Raw genomic sequence first — 15,298 nt, 5'->3', positions numbered from 1 at the left:
TTAACATGCTCTAGGCAATCCTGCTTCAGCAGGGGAGTTGGACTAGATGATCTCTATGGTCCCTTCCAACTCTAAAAAATTCAGTGAAATTCAGTGAAACTGGAACATTTTGTTTGGTTGAACTCTTGAGCTCAAAAAAACCAGACCAATATTAGTGAATGTGAAGGATCTTTTTGAACGTCTTCTTGAAATTCTGGTTACAAAGAGGATACAGGAATGGATTCAAGGTGGAGTTCACATAGCCAAGCCATATAGTGAACATGTGTAAATGTGAAAATTGTTTATGGCCATGGAAAGCTATTACCATAAATAGCACAAAATAGGGAATCCAGCACAGCATAAAGGCTGCCATTATGACCCCTAACTGCTTTGCTGCTTTCCTGTCCCTGTTCCTGTGCAGTCCTTGAGTGTGCCTTTTGGACTGGGTATGCAGGTTTCGCCAGGTTTTCCTCAAGTAAGTCAGTCCTCTGAAATCCCTGTTCTCAGTCTTTTCCTGAGGACTGCAGGCTCTTTCAGGGTTAGGATTGGGGTATTTTTCACAGAGTATATCCTCTGTGAAAGTCTGGTTGTCTGATGCATCGCTTAAGTCACTGTCTTGTGAGCAAGGCTCCTCTTCATTTTCATTCTCTTCTGTTGCACACACGTTCTTCTTTTCTGCGTTATCCAGGCATGCCTCAGACTGGACAGTGGTGAGAGGAAAACAGCTCCATTTAAGGACTTTCCTATTGCTCTTGCCAACGAATGCCTTTGCAGATTTGTCAGAGTTACTGAAATTAAGCTCTGCCTCCGTATCTCTGGGCTGAGGGGAGCTTGGCTTGTCTTCGGGAGAGTCGTTCTCATGTAAGATTTGCTTTTGGAGGCAAATATTTTCCTTGTCCTTCGTCTTACTATGTTGTATGGTGGATTTTTCTGAGGGAGACTGATGTGATCCATTGATGAGCTCTCGGTGTTGACAGTGTTTTCGAACAGCTCTGAATATTTTATAGTAGAACCATAACATCATGATAGAGGGGATGTAGAAATTGACAATGGCTGTCAGCACTTTAAACCAGGTGACTTCAGAGAATTCAGTTTCACACTTGCTTTCTTCCACTCTCCTTTCCCCGTTATTAGCAAAAACGTGCCAACCTAAGATTGGAATCACCCACATGAAAGAGAGCAACCACACCCCCAAAATCATGAGCGATGCTCTCATTTTTGTTCTATACTTGAGATATTGCAGTGGTTGCTGAACGGAACGGTAACGGTCAATGCACAATATGAAGAGATTGAAAATGGATGCAGTACTGGCCACATAATCCATTGACAGCCAGAACAAACAGGCTGGTATGCCCAGAGTCCACACACCACTTAGGAGATAAACAATATTCAGAGGCATAACAGCTGCACCAACTATAAGGTCTGCAATAGAGAGGCTGACAATGTATAAATTGCCAACTGTTTGCAGCTTCTTTTCAGTTTTCACAGCATATAGGACTAATATATTCATGACAATAGTGATCAGCGAAATGCTTCCCAGCAACACACCTAGAGGGGCTGAGTGAGGGTTGGTTGAGTTGTCTGTTGAGTTTATTAGCATCTTTTGCAGAGGAACACTGAATGAAAGTAAGAAAAGATGTCCAGGCCTTGGAAATTCAGTCTTGGTTTACACTCCTGGATGAAAATGTGTTGGATTGCTTTGTGAATTTTATTTCCAGAACTATAGAAAAGAAGAGAATATGCTCAATCATGGTAGTACTAGAATAAAATAATAAAACTAATCTGCTTCAGTTTAGCACCATCACTTTTAGGACTTTCCTAAATAATGAATTTTTACATATGGGTAATTTCAGATGTGTTCTATGAAAAGTACTGGTGCAAGCTCCACAAACTGATCCAAAGTAGTTTGCAGAGGGATTCTGCAAATCCCTCTGAGCAGGGATTACACAGAGCTCAGGCCTTTTCTGCTCCTCACACAGCCCCACCAGCGAGAGAGTTAGGGCTGCACAAGAAGCTGGGAGGGGACACAGCTGGGACATCCAGCCCAGACCGACCAAAGGGATGTTCCATACCATATGACATCATGGGCAGCAGTATAAAGGTGGGGGAAGAAGAAAGAAGGGGGGAACGTTTGAAGTGACAGTGTTTGTCTTCCCAAGAAACCGTTACATGTGATGGAGCCCTGCTTTCCTGGAGATGGCTGAATATCTGCCTGCTCATGGGAAGCAGGGAATGAATTCCTTGTTTTGCTTTGCCTGAGCACGCGGCTTTTGCTTTACCTGTTAAACCGTCTTTATCTCAACCCATGAGTTTTCTCACTTTTCTGATTCTCTCCCTCATCCCACTGTGATGGGAGAGAGTGAGCAGCTGTTTGGGGCTTAGTTGCCAGCTGGGGTTAAACCAACAACATGATGCCAAATGACAAGGTGTTCCAAACAATAAAAAGACTCCAGCCAGTAAACACATTCACCTGATACAGTTGCAAATAACTCCTAAGGTTGCAGCCAGTGCCTGTTTTCACTGGTAGGCAGTCGTTCAAATTACAGGTAATGGCTAATCTCTTCCTACCCAATTTAGGCTTACACGGATTTCAGACATTTAAAGATGGCAGCCCTGTTTTATTTCAAATACAAACTGATAAAAGTTCATGGAAAATAATAGGAGTTTTCAGGTTTAATAAGGATCTTGCAACTTCTCAAGTGCATATAAATATAGGGTCTTTTAGGCTGAAGTTTACTAGTTAATAATTCAATAATTCACTATTTCTTGCTAACTCTATCTCTTCTTATCAACCCTGTAATCAGGGTTGAAGCTGAAATGTTTATGTGCTTTCTTACAAGAGCTCAAATTCCTTCTTCCTCCAGCTTTACTTACAAGTGCCTGGTGTTACGAAAGAAGATGTGTGCTTGGTAGCAGTAGCATCCATAGGCAGAGGAAATACATACGCTGTGGGGTATGAGCTCAGGAGCTGTATTCTTTAATTCTGTATTCTGCAATTCTGTATTCTGCATAGCCTTCAGGTTCTGTCACGCATAGTTCTTCAGTGACAGCTAGTCACAGATGTCAGAAGATCAGAGAGGCCTCAAGCATCTGTTTGAGAACAAGAACAGAAATTACACCACAGATCTTAAATCGACATGTCTGGTGATAGGAAATGGTTATATCCCAGTCTGTCATTGCCTTTCTTTCCACAGCTGTACTCTGTAACCTCTGTGTTGGAGTTAAGTATATGGGGCATGGTCAAGTGAAGTTGTTGATGTTAATTGCTTCTGTGACCTCATAAAGAAATAACTGATCTTCACCCCCACGTATTTTCATTTAAATTTATGGCAAAATAAAAGGAGAGAAGGCAGCTTTAATTGAGTCTTCAGCAGAAAGAATAACAGCAAAGAAAGGTTTGTGATTACACAGCACTCCTCAGTTATTTATGAACTGCACGTGAAATGAAAGATAGAGCAGGATAGAGTAAATGGTGTTGACTGTTTCCCAGACTTTCTTAGTACTGCTGCAGGGAGATAGTGTAGGATTTAGGAAGGAGCCTATGAAACTTCATCTGCTCCAAAGAAGGCATGAAGGTCTAGTTTTTCAACTCATGCTCCACTTTTATTAAAATGTCTCTTAATAAAAGACTTCTATTAAAACATCTCTTAATAAAAGACAAAGCTTGATTACTTTTCTTTTTTGAAGTAGCTTATACAGGCTATAACAATCCAAGAATGATGTCAGGAGATACAAATCATTTGAGAACACTAAGAAGAAGAAATATTCAGGGTAATGCATGTGCTCTTTTAAAAATACACATGTTAACAGGCACTCCATATTTACAGTAATTATGTCTTAGAACGTAATTTTCATCACAATGTCATTTGAGCAGTTTTTAGTCCCTGACGGATTTTATCTTCTCTGCTTTTTAGAGCTGGCCATGTACTATTAAATTTCAAAGTGAAATTGAGGAACAGGTCAAAGTGATCTGCTAAACATCATACAGTAATGTTAGATCTAAAATCAGCCAAGGCTCCTTTGCTCTCCAAACAGTGTCCTGACTACTATGCTGGGTCTTTTCTGTCTAGACTTTGGGTCTGTATTTATTCAGACACCCTAGACAAGGGAATGCTGATTTAGAAATTAATTTTTTTATTTTGTAAGCTTTAATACAGTGAAGGCAACTTAGTCTAGCTTTGACCTTCTGACATCTTCCATTGTAATAAGTCTACTTACATGATAAGGGTCTAATATGGCTGGAATGGGACTATACCCAGTAACAAATATCTACAGTATTAATGGCTGGAACAGGCTTGCAAGAACCATTTGCCCTGCTCTACAGCGAGTAGATCTTGAGGCTGCATTGGGATATTGAAGCTTTACAGTAACACTGCATTTTTCATATTGAACAATTTGTGGTTTTATGATCTTTTACAACCCTGACTTTGTGAGTATTGTCCCACCAAAGACAGTATTTTAAGGCTTTAGGTAATTTAGGATTTGGAGTGTGTTGATGAGAAAACAAGCCACTCTAAGAGGTAACTAGAAGAGGGTCCATACCTTCAGCATGAAAGTTGTACACCCAGCACATACTTCCTACCTATCTTTGAAGACAAATCGTACCTCTGTACCCTTTAAAAAGATGTAGCAAGAGATTGAGCTGGCCACAAAATGCTTCGAATAGAGCAGAAATGCAATGTCGGAACTGTCTCTTTGCATTCCCTAGCACGGCACCATGTGCAGCTGCTGTTTCTGCCCGAGATCTTTCCCATCATGCAGAATTCTCCTTAACAATATGTTATGACAGGCGTTTAGCAGCGTGTCAGACATACTGCAATCCCACACTCTTGTGTAGAGGAAAGAGAATTTGGTGGCTTTCTTGAATTTTCTAAGGGCCTGAAGAAGGCTTCCAACACATGAGACGTGGTGCATCTTGCACCTACCAGTGTCCACGCTTTGTCGATAAGGAGTATGTTGCAGAGGGCTTTTATCTCCCTCTCCTTCACAGGCGAACAGAACAAGAGAGAACAGTAAGCTTCTCCTAAAAAGTAAAAATGACTGCATACGAAATAGCATGCAGAGAAGCTGCATTTAGTTGCAGAAATGTTGTTATTGGTCAATGCCCTCTAATACCACTCTGTACTTGGCCCTAACACCACAGTCTTGCCCACTAAGCTTACACTGAACTCTAACATGATTGCTACTGCACGAAATAGCATGCAGAGAAGCTGCATTTAGTTGCAGAAATGTTGTTATTGGTCAATGCCCTCTAATACCACTCTGTACTTGGCCCTAACACCACAGTCTTGCCCACTAAGCTTACACTGAACTTACACTGACATGATTGCTACTGCTAGAATTAGCACATTTTGCCACACAACTTTGTCCAAGGAAAGATAACTAGAAAATAATAAGACCCCATATTATGAAATTCACTGATCACCTCTTCTGTGCTGTAGGGGTGATTGTAATCTACAATTTATTTTTTTTTAAACTTCCCACCATCATCATTAGTCGTGATGGTAACAAACAGCAGCAGCAGTTTAGTCATCATGAGAGCACTGTGATTTGCAATTGCAGCTTCTTGCTCTTCATAGAGGCACACACCATTTTGTAATGGCCGTGGACTGTTTGTGGTGTATGTACTGCTGTTCAGGAGCTACTGGTTTAATTCCTTACCTGTAACCCACTTCCCAGTAGAGGAACTGTAACATTACTGAATAAATGTCTTTTAATATTTAGATGGTCTAACATTTATTACACTGAGCCAGAGCTCACTAATACGGAACAGATTTTAAAGAAAACAATCGGCCTAAGATGTTGGATAACTCTTGGGAATTTCTAAACCCTGGCCTCACCATGAGATGCCTTCTTTAAGTATCTGTGAAGAGCTGTCTGTGAAGAGCTTTTTCTTCAAGGAAAATCAGCAATAGTGATTTGTTTGTTATTGTATCACAGTGATAATTCTTCCAAGGAACAAGGACCTACAGGGAGATGCTAAGTGGATGCCTTACTGACTCATTAGTGCAGGTGCAATCTATTAAGCCCTGACTAAATGGGAGTAAGTTTCTAGAGACAGGTGTTGGCATATCTCTTAGGGATAGATTTTAAAGGAACTACAGCTACAACAGGAAAGGCTAGGCTAGGCTACAACAAAGTTCAAGTTCATCAGATTAAGTTCAAGACAGAAGGTAGATTTGATTTCAGATTACCCACATTGACTAAGTTGTACTTCAGAAGCCTATTTGTTTCTAGTGATTTAAAAAAAAATATTCTTTAGGTGTTGAAAGCATTAACACACTAGAGGCTTGATTAATTTGCTTCTCAAAAATTTACATATTTCTCTGTAAAAAAACCAATCTCTAGGCAATGCTTGCCAATACTTAAGGAGTATTTTAGATGAATATAACTGAAAAACTTGGTAACCTGCCTGCTGTTCTCATTCAAATGACCTGGTATTTCAGTCCAGGAAGGACCAGCTTTTGTTTGTTTGTTTTGGGTTTTCTGTTGGTTTTTTCCAGAAAAGCATCTACTACTATCACAGGGAAGACTGGATTCCATCTATGCTTGAGTACTTCTAGTTAGTCTGAAACAAAAAGACTATGTAATCTGAAGCTTTAGTGTCTGACCAGTAAAGTTTTTGCAATTCTCCTAAATTGTCCTTTCCCCCCACATACCTATTATATGGGCAATGAGAGTTACAAATTAATCTTTTACTACGTGAACAAACAACCCAGGCTGACATATGAATAATTTCATTCCTTATTCTTGTTATGATTCTTCCTTTGTGTGAAGAAACTCTTAAGCAACAGATTTGGACATCTGGCTGCCTAGTTTTGCATAAACTTGTATTGCATGAATTTAGTGGCAGAAAATTTTCAGTGGTTCTTGATGTAAATGCTGTTTTGGCGAAAAATGAGGCCAGAACTAATGTAGCAGATGGACACTATTGCAGACGTGCTGAAATCTACTTTACAGGCTAGACTGCAGAGAGAAATTTGCTGTCTGAGTTGTTGCCTCAGTGATCTGCATACTGATTTCAGGAGCTGGATGGCCTGGGAAATGGTTCGGGCCTTCAGTGTGCCAGGGTGATTAGCAATGGCACTGTTCCTGGGCAGGGAAAGGCAAGCAGGCTGTTTCTGAAGCCTTCTCCATACTTTCACTTCCCCAAAGAGTAGATGGTCCACTGCTGTAATTACTGCGCTTCTTTTTCCCCTCCTGGTTCAGTGACTCATCTAAACAATACTGTGAACAGGCTGTATAGTTTTAGAGCAAGGACAGAGCAGAATAGGAGTAATATGGTTACATTCTCACTTCTAAGACATATTTATTCAATTATCTCTAGGAATGCACATGACAACTCATCTCAAAATACTTTAACTGAAGTATCCTTGAATCCATTCATTCTGAATGTGTAGTACACTGTGAATGGTCCTCTCGTGCTTAGAGCAGTGAGCAGGGGACCACTTCATGAAGTATTGCAGAGGAACCAGTGCAAGGCCGTTTCATACAAAAGCTGTATTGCTTAGCTGTGCTCTGGTCTGTGACATCCAAATTTATCCTTATTCTTTTAAATTGGATGGTGATGTTCTAAGGATAGCAAGCAGACCTTATGAACAACCAAAAGATAACACAGAGCCTATTGTGAAGGGAACTTGAAGTTTTTAAGTAAAGTTGTAAAGGCTTTCAAGGATGAAAAAAACTATTTATGATTATAACTGTATGATACACTGAATTTGTAACTTGCTTATATGAGTATATTTTCTTTTCAGTACAGTGATTCTACTGTGCTATTGCTATTTTTTTTATTTGTATTAGGGTACAGGCTGTCAGGATGGCAAATAAATACTTCTGCTTTTATTTAGTTGAGGAAATATTGCATCTGGTTTCCTTAAGTGAGGCATAATGCAAAGCGCAGGAAAACATTTGGACAGGCTGAAAGATTTGAAAATATAAGTGAAAGCTCAGCTTGGGGCTTGTAGATGATGCTTGACTTGATTATAGTTGATATTTTCAGGTTTTAGTTTTTATAGAATCACAGCAGTTGCTTCTCCAGCCGCTTGCATCAATCAAATTGGCAGGCTACATGCTGCTGTCAACAGACATTTTTCTGATTGCTGATCTTTATGCTTTTATTTGGCTGGGGGTCCTGGCTTTAGTAGGAATGAAATTATCTACAGTTTTAGCAATTTGCCAGCAAAAATTTAGACCTCCACAGCCTTCTTAAATAGTTTTTGCATGAATAACACAAATCCTTACATACAGTCATGTTATTCTTCTCATCCCAAGTCTGTAGCTTATTATAACAAGCACTGAACTTTGTGAGGAAATTGAGTGTTTGAATCTGAGTCACCACTGCACTGTCTGACCACAAATCTTGATTAAGATGCTGTACTGTGTCTGCTTGGAAGACTTGTCTCTTTCAGAAATAACTGTCTCTGGTGGTGTTCTGATCCCGCCCTCCCTTCGCCCCTCCCCGTCTTACTGGTGTACTGTTCTCTTAATTGGATTAAGAGTACTGTACTGGATCCTATCCTTAATCTTCCTTTCACTTTGCAGTCTGATATCCTTGTGTAACTACTAAGTGTATGTGCTGCTCTTGCATTTCAGGGGGGTGAGAGGGGGCAGGAAGGAAAACAGCTTTTCATTTTGCGCAGAGAGAACAAACACGCTCATTTCACCACTGACAAATTTCTCAGTGATCATTTAAAAGTACTGTTATATCATTAATATACAACTTTGCCATTAAGAAAACCCAAAACAACTGTGTAGACAGTTCTGCTTGGGATATTATAGTAGTGTCCTTTGCTGATCTTCTACCCTTTCCACTTTAAAATAGCCTGCTGTGCTTCTTATACATGGGAGGAATTCTGTTAGTCCCAGAGTTAACTATCATACTTCTGTGGCATGGCAGGCTGGTCAGCCACTTTCCCATTTAATTGACAAGTTAAATTATATGCTATTATGAATGCATATCACTGCAGGGGATCTAGAAAAACTATTATAATGTGTCAAAAGCAAATTATATCTGTAAAATATGGGAGCTTTTGAGTTCGTGGTACAAATGCATCTTTAGTCTCAAGCAATTAAAAGTTTGAGATGTTTGTTACTTCAGCTGTGCCTACACAGGGATTTGAAGCCATTTGGCATGTTTAGTCTCAAGCAATTAAAAGTTTGAGATGCTTGTTACTTCAGTTGCACAGTTACACAGGGATTTGAGGCCATTTGGCATAAAAATCAAGATTTACTACTTGCTTATGACTCATCTGCATGGAGAAACACCTTATAAAACAAATATTCTGAAACCGATAATCCAACCCAGTTAATTAGTTTAAGCTTATACTGCCTTTGCATCCTTCCATCTGATCTTATGTTTCAATTATTGGGCACTGCCAAACACAAGAGGTTGGTTTCAAAACTTAGACTCATCCTGTAAGGGCCAGTTCTTGAGTGAAGACTGATCATAGAAATACTCTGTGGAGGTTCTTGCTGTGATTAGCACAACCAGAGCACTGTCAAAGCTCTTTGCTGTGAGACAAGGGAGTCTTTCCTGGGGAAAACTTCATTCTGGTGTGTTCCTGTGTCTCTGTGTTCTGCCTTTTTTTTTTTTTTTTTAATATATATAAAGTTGATTATTTGATCTCCCCAGATGACAACAAATACAACGTCTACTGTATGGTTCATATATGATGCTGAGAATGTGTGAACCCAGAATAATATGCTAGGTATTGCTTACAGTATACAAAAAACCCAAAATAAACCTAAGGAAGTCATGATCAGAAGCCATATTCATGGAGGAGTGACAATCTGTCAAAAATGGAAATTGAGTCCAAAATACAAACATGTATTAGTGTAAGGAAGTGTTAAAAAAAACCTAATAATAGGCAATACAGTGCAAAATATAAAATATTTGCTCAAAAAAGACAGTTACCTTTACTAAGGTACCCAAGAAGTGAAGCTTAATGTACATCTAAAATGCATTCCTGTGTAGAGATAACCTTGTGTGAACAGAAAATACTGGCAATAGTAGCATTTATTTGTATGAGTGAGTATGCCCTAATTAATTTGCATAGATGAGCATACAGTTCAATGCTAAGTGATACTTTAAATATGAAGAGGTCATGGCAAGACAGGAAGCTAAACACCAAAATTGAATTCATTCCTGTGAAGTTTAATTTGGTATAGAGTGGTTAGGACTGGAAACACTCTCCTAAAGTGTATATAACTAATCAAAGGTTAGTGAACAGTAGTAAAGGGGAAAGATATTTTTAATAATATTTTCTTCATTAAAGAACGGTTACCATTTGTGGCATGCAGTCTTACTCTGGGTATGCTCTTATCTATAAACAGTTTATCATTACTACTCATAGACTTCACATACTGTTTATGCATAAGTCCCTTCAAAATTGTTTTTCCCTTGTGTATTTATGGTACCAAGTTTCCCTGTGTGTCATCCTTTTTCTGTTTCTTCTCTTTAGAACTCACAAATAGTGCTGAAAGTCTAAGTGAATTAGAGTTCTGCAGGCTTACACATTATCTATTAATTCATGACATTGTTCTGAGTTCTTAACGTTCCTGTTTTAGACTGAGAATTGACTCTTTGAGAGCATTATTTTTCCATGCATAATTAAGGACAGAGCATCTATGTCTTCAATACCTCTACACTGGAGTTTGTATACTCCAGATCACATTCTGCTTATTTGAATTTTCATCGTTCCAATACTGATGCATCTTCAACTGTATCTTGCAACTCCTGGAGACATAAATAAGTAGCTGAAAGCAGGCATGGAAAGCAAAGAAAGAGTATAAGCAAGTTATTTTCCTGTGCATTTCAATACATCCCACTTTGTGCCAAAGCAGTGATGTTCTTTTCCAGTCCTCTACTTCAGCTTCCCTGAGCTTTATTAGCTCTTTCCTGATCCTCCCTCGCCCCTTTCTTCTGGAGGAAGGGGAACTTAATAGCTGGCCTGTATCATTAATAGGAGAGCTACAGGAATAGTATCAGGGAAATTCTTAAATATCCCTTGTCATTCAACTTCTGACAGAACCTTGGCTAGGTTCTTGGCTAACACTACTTGTTATTTAAGAAGAAAAAAGTGTCTGGACGTGGTTCATGAGCTAGAGAGCCTTAATTTGCAGGAACACAGTTGCAGGCTCATTATTGTCATCAGAACCAGTGAATGCACTAACTTCTGTGCTGTTTGTTAAAGAACATTCTGAAAACAATTTAGGAAGAGGAAAAAGAAACAAAGCTACTGAACTGAAAAGAAGGAGGTGAGGAAGCCCACAAAGGTGCCCTTGTGGCCAAGAAAGCAAATGGTCTCCTGGGGTGCCAGGAGTGTGGCCAGCAGGTAGAGGTCATCGTCCCCCTCAGCCCACAAACGTGCCCTTGTGGCCAAGAAAGCAAATGGTCTCCTGGCGTGCCAGGAGTGTGGCCAGCAGGTAGAGGTCATTGTCACCCTCTACTCTGCCCTGGTGAGGCCACATCTGGAGTTCTGTGTCCAGGGCTGGGCTCCCCAGTTCAAGAAAGACAAGGAACTACAGGAGAGAGTCCAGTGGAGGCTATGAAGATGATTAGGCAACTGGAGCACCTCTCTGATAAGGAAAGGCTGAGACCTCGGTCTGTTTAGCCTGGAGAAGACCGAGAGGGGGATCTCATCAATGCTGAGCAATATCTAAAGGGTAGGTGTCAAGAGGATGGGGCCAGACTCTCAGTGGTGCCTGGTGACATGACAAGGGGCAACAGGCACAAACTGGAACACAGGAAATTCCATCTCAACATGAGGGGAAACTTCTTTACTTGAGGGTGCCAGACCACTGGAACAAGCTGCCCAGAGAGGTGGTGGAGTCTCCTTCTCTGGAGGTATTCCAAATCTGCCTGGATGCATTCCTGTCCAGCCTGTTCTGGGTGACCCTGCTTTGGCAGGGGGGTTGGACTGGATGATCTCTAAGAGGTCTTTTTCAACCCCTGCCCTTTTGTGATTCTGAATCTGTGATTGTGTATCATTGACAGCTCTAATCAATGCTCAGGAATATAGACCTGCAGCAGAGAGTGTTTTTATATTCAGTGTCCTTAGTAGAGTGAATAGTAGTAGGAAGAGATCTTAAAATAACAGGTTTAAACTTCCAACTGTGTCACCTAAACCAAAATAGTCTGAAAATGTAGTTTCAGTATGTTTCATTGAATCATAGAATTGTCTAGGTTGGAAACGACCTTTAAGATCATCAAGTCCAACCATCAGCTTAAACACTGCCAAAACCAGCAGTGACCCATGTCCCTCAGCACTGTGTCTGCCTGGCTTTTAGTTACATCCCGGGATGGTGACTCCACCACTTCCCTGGGCAGCCTGTTCCAATATCTGATAACCCTTTCAGTGAAGAATTTTTTCCTAATGTCCAATCTGAACCCCCCCTGGTGCAACGTGAGACTGTTTCTTTTTGTCCTATCACCTGTGACTTGGGAGAAGAGACCGATCCCCCCTGGCTACCCCCTCCTTTCAGGGAGTTGGAGAGAGCGAGGTGGTCTCCCCTCAGCCTCCTTTTCTCCAGGCTGAACACCCCCAGCTCCTTCAGCCTCTCCTCACAAGACTTGTGCTCCAGACCCCTCACTAGCATCCTTGCCCTTCTCTGGACTTGCTCCAGCACCTCAATGTTTTTGTTGTCGTAAGGGGCCCAGAAGTGGACACAGCCCTCAAGGTGGGGCCTCACCAGTGCCTAGTACAGGAGGATGGTCACTGCTCTAGTCCTGCTGGCCACACTGTTCCTCACACAGGCCAGGGTGCTGTTGGCCTTCTTGGCCACCTGGGCACACTGCTGGCTCATGTTCAGCCGGCTGTCAACCAACAGCCTGGGGTCCTGTTCCACCACACAGCTCTCCAGACACTCTTCTCCCAGCCTATAGCATTGCATGGGGTTGTTGTGACCCAAGTGCACTCGTATGAGATTCAACAAACAAGGCCAATTGGCCTCAGCCCATTGATCCAGTCTATCCAGACCCCTCTGTAGAAAAACTCTGGGCCTATATATTGGGCCTATATACTGGGCCTATATTTCATGAGCATTAAAACCAAAAGAGCTAACAGAAAATGGACACATTCCAAAGAATGTTCTGACCTTCAAGATGTAAGTTCAGACTTCTATTTAACTCTACTTTTAGTGTCTCAGCTTTCCGGTTAAAGTCATACTGAATGTCAGTTTTTCCATGGCAATAAACAGGTCTTGTTCCTGTGGTAGTATTTCCCATATATGGGTAATTGTTGCCCAGAGATAGGGGGAAAAACCCTATGATGACTGGATTCTTAAAGCTTCCAGATATGGTATTAATTTTCCCTGCTAGCCTAAACATCATCAGCATCATCTAGTTCATTATCAATGTGATCTCTTAAAAACCAATATTTAAGTGTTATGGTCATTAAGTAGTGCAGTGCTGGAGAAGCCTTATCTTCTCTACTCTGTTACCTAGCTGTAAAAAGAGATTTGTGCTATAGGTGTTAGACCCATTAAATAACTGTTGTAACATAAACTCTTTTATGCTTCAGTCTAGTAAACAAAACCACTAGCTGTAAAATCTGTTATAAATGAGGGGAAATTTCCAGTTTTGTGGTGCCGTTTGACTGGGGATCTGTTCTGTTACTGCAGTCCATTAATCCAATTCACTGAGACAGGACATTTTTCATACAGGGACAACAAAAAAATCTTTAGAGTTTTTTGGATTCTACCTCATGTTACTGCATGCTCCAACCCTTGACAAACTAAAATTAGCTGGTTTTAATCTTTCTGCATCAGAAATGCAGTTAACATTTTAAAACGTAATTCAACCTGTCATTTAAATATCAAGGTCTGTCTGTTTTGTGACTCAGTGAATCTGGAGAATCACTAGCCAAAAAAATAATAAATAATCCTAAAATGGTTAGAATTGGAAGGAACCTTAAAGATCATTGAGGTCCAACCCCCCTGCCCTGGGCAGGGTCACCTCCCAGTACAGCAGGTTGCTCAAAGCCCTGTCAAGCCTGGCCTTGAACACTTCCACTTTACTGTATGTAAGAGTTGTTAGTCCTTTAAATGTTGAGATTTTATACCCCAACACTGCTAATTGCTATGCAGTTTAATGGTTTCCAATAGAAAGAACTGGGTTTGGATAACAGAAGCTTCCATTGTCCAATAGAGAATACGTTAGGCACTTGTGAAGCCTGATGAACACATCTATGAATAACTTCTCTGAATTTTGAGGAAATACTAGATGTGGAGTAAACTTCCTGTTCGCATTCAGGTCCGCATCCCCCAAGATGAGTATATTTTAGCTATACTCAGCTTTGAGTATAGATATTGAAGAATCCAATGTTGCTATTCTTCACAAGAAGGGAAAAAAAAATAATCTTAGAACTCCCCGTTTCCCAGAATTTGTGTCTGGTCAGGATAAGCACAGACTGGTTCATGATCATACCAATATTGCAATTCATAATAGAAAATCTCATCCTGATACTACTCTGTGTCTTTTTTTTTAATAGATCCTAATAAAGTATTTTTAACATTTTATACAACTGATTGAACCTTTTAGGGTCAAAGAAAATCAGATTAATATTGTGAATTCCTTCCCTCCTCCCTTCCCTCCCCCCAAGATACTGAAGTGCTGATCAATATGAAATTTCTTCAGGGATTAACCAAAATGAACTGGAAGTTCAACCCAAGTGAACCTTTGGTACTTTTAAGCTATAAGAAAAACTTCATCAGAAAAATGCACAACTTCAGAAATCCTAGTGGGTGTGAGGACTTACTATCTCCTTGCACTGCTAATAAAAGTAAACCCCGTTACTGAAAGGTTTGGTTTCAGCTCACTTAGATATATTAATGTACAAAACAAATTTGGTTTTGTTTCTAATTTGGAATATATATTGAGTTATCAGTCTCTTTAAACATCTGGTAACCTTACTGGAGTAATATGATGAGTTCCTCCATATTTTAGCAATAACCCATTGAATGCCCAAAGTATTACCTTTTTTTTTTTTTTTTTTAATACATATTTATCTGAAACAACTTCCTACCTTTCTCCAAGCAGTTTTCACGTTGCTTGTCGAGTTAAACAGCTGGCTAAGATGAACAGGTGCAGCTTAAGTGCTCTCACAGCTAGAGAGCCTGGTGCCTTGAAAGTAAACAGTTTAGAAGGAGCTTTTCCCAGAAGCCTGATTCCTCTCCATCATTCCTGCTCACTGTCTGAAAAGCAAAGGCTGGGGAGGCTACGGGAAGAATTGCCCACAGCACAGAGCAGGTTACATCCCCACTCCTATTGTCCCCCTCAGGACGTAGCGGACTCTTACGCATTTGAGAAACGCCACAAGAT

General features: G+C 40.4%; 1 protein-coding gene across 2 annotated transcripts; it reads right to left on the bottom strand.

Annotated features, from left to right (window-relative positions):
* On the bottom strand, positions 1-15,094 carry HRH1 (histamine receptor H1). 2 transcript variants are annotated; one of them, XM_014951664.1, is made up of 3 exons: positions 15,003-15,094; positions 2,854-3,069; positions 1-1,699 (listed from the first exon to the last, which is right to left on the bottom strand). In XM_014951664.1, the coding sequence occupies exon 3, from the start codon at positions 1,577-1,579 to the stop codon at positions 152-154; it is 1,428 nt and encodes a 475-aa protein (XP_014807150.1). In that variant the 5' UTR covers positions 1,580-1,699; positions 2,854-3,069; positions 15,003-15,094; the 3' UTR covers positions 1-151. The 2 variants fall into 2 exon arrangements, with proteins under 2 accessions (XP_014807150.1, XP_014807151.1); XM_014951665.1 differs by having other exon boundaries at positions 2,925-3,069.
* Between the last annotated feature and the right edge of the window lie 204 nt (positions 15,095-15,298).

This window comes from Calidris pugnax, unplaced genomic scaffold, assembly GCF_001431845.1.
Source record: "Calidris pugnax isolate Ruff unplaced genomic scaffold, ASM143184v1 scaffold201, whole genome shotgun sequence".
Lineage (NCBI taxonomy): Eukaryota > Metazoa > Chordata > Aves > Charadriiformes > Scolopacidae > Calidris > Calidris pugnax.
This window is presented reverse-complemented; position numbering and strand designations above follow the sequence as displayed.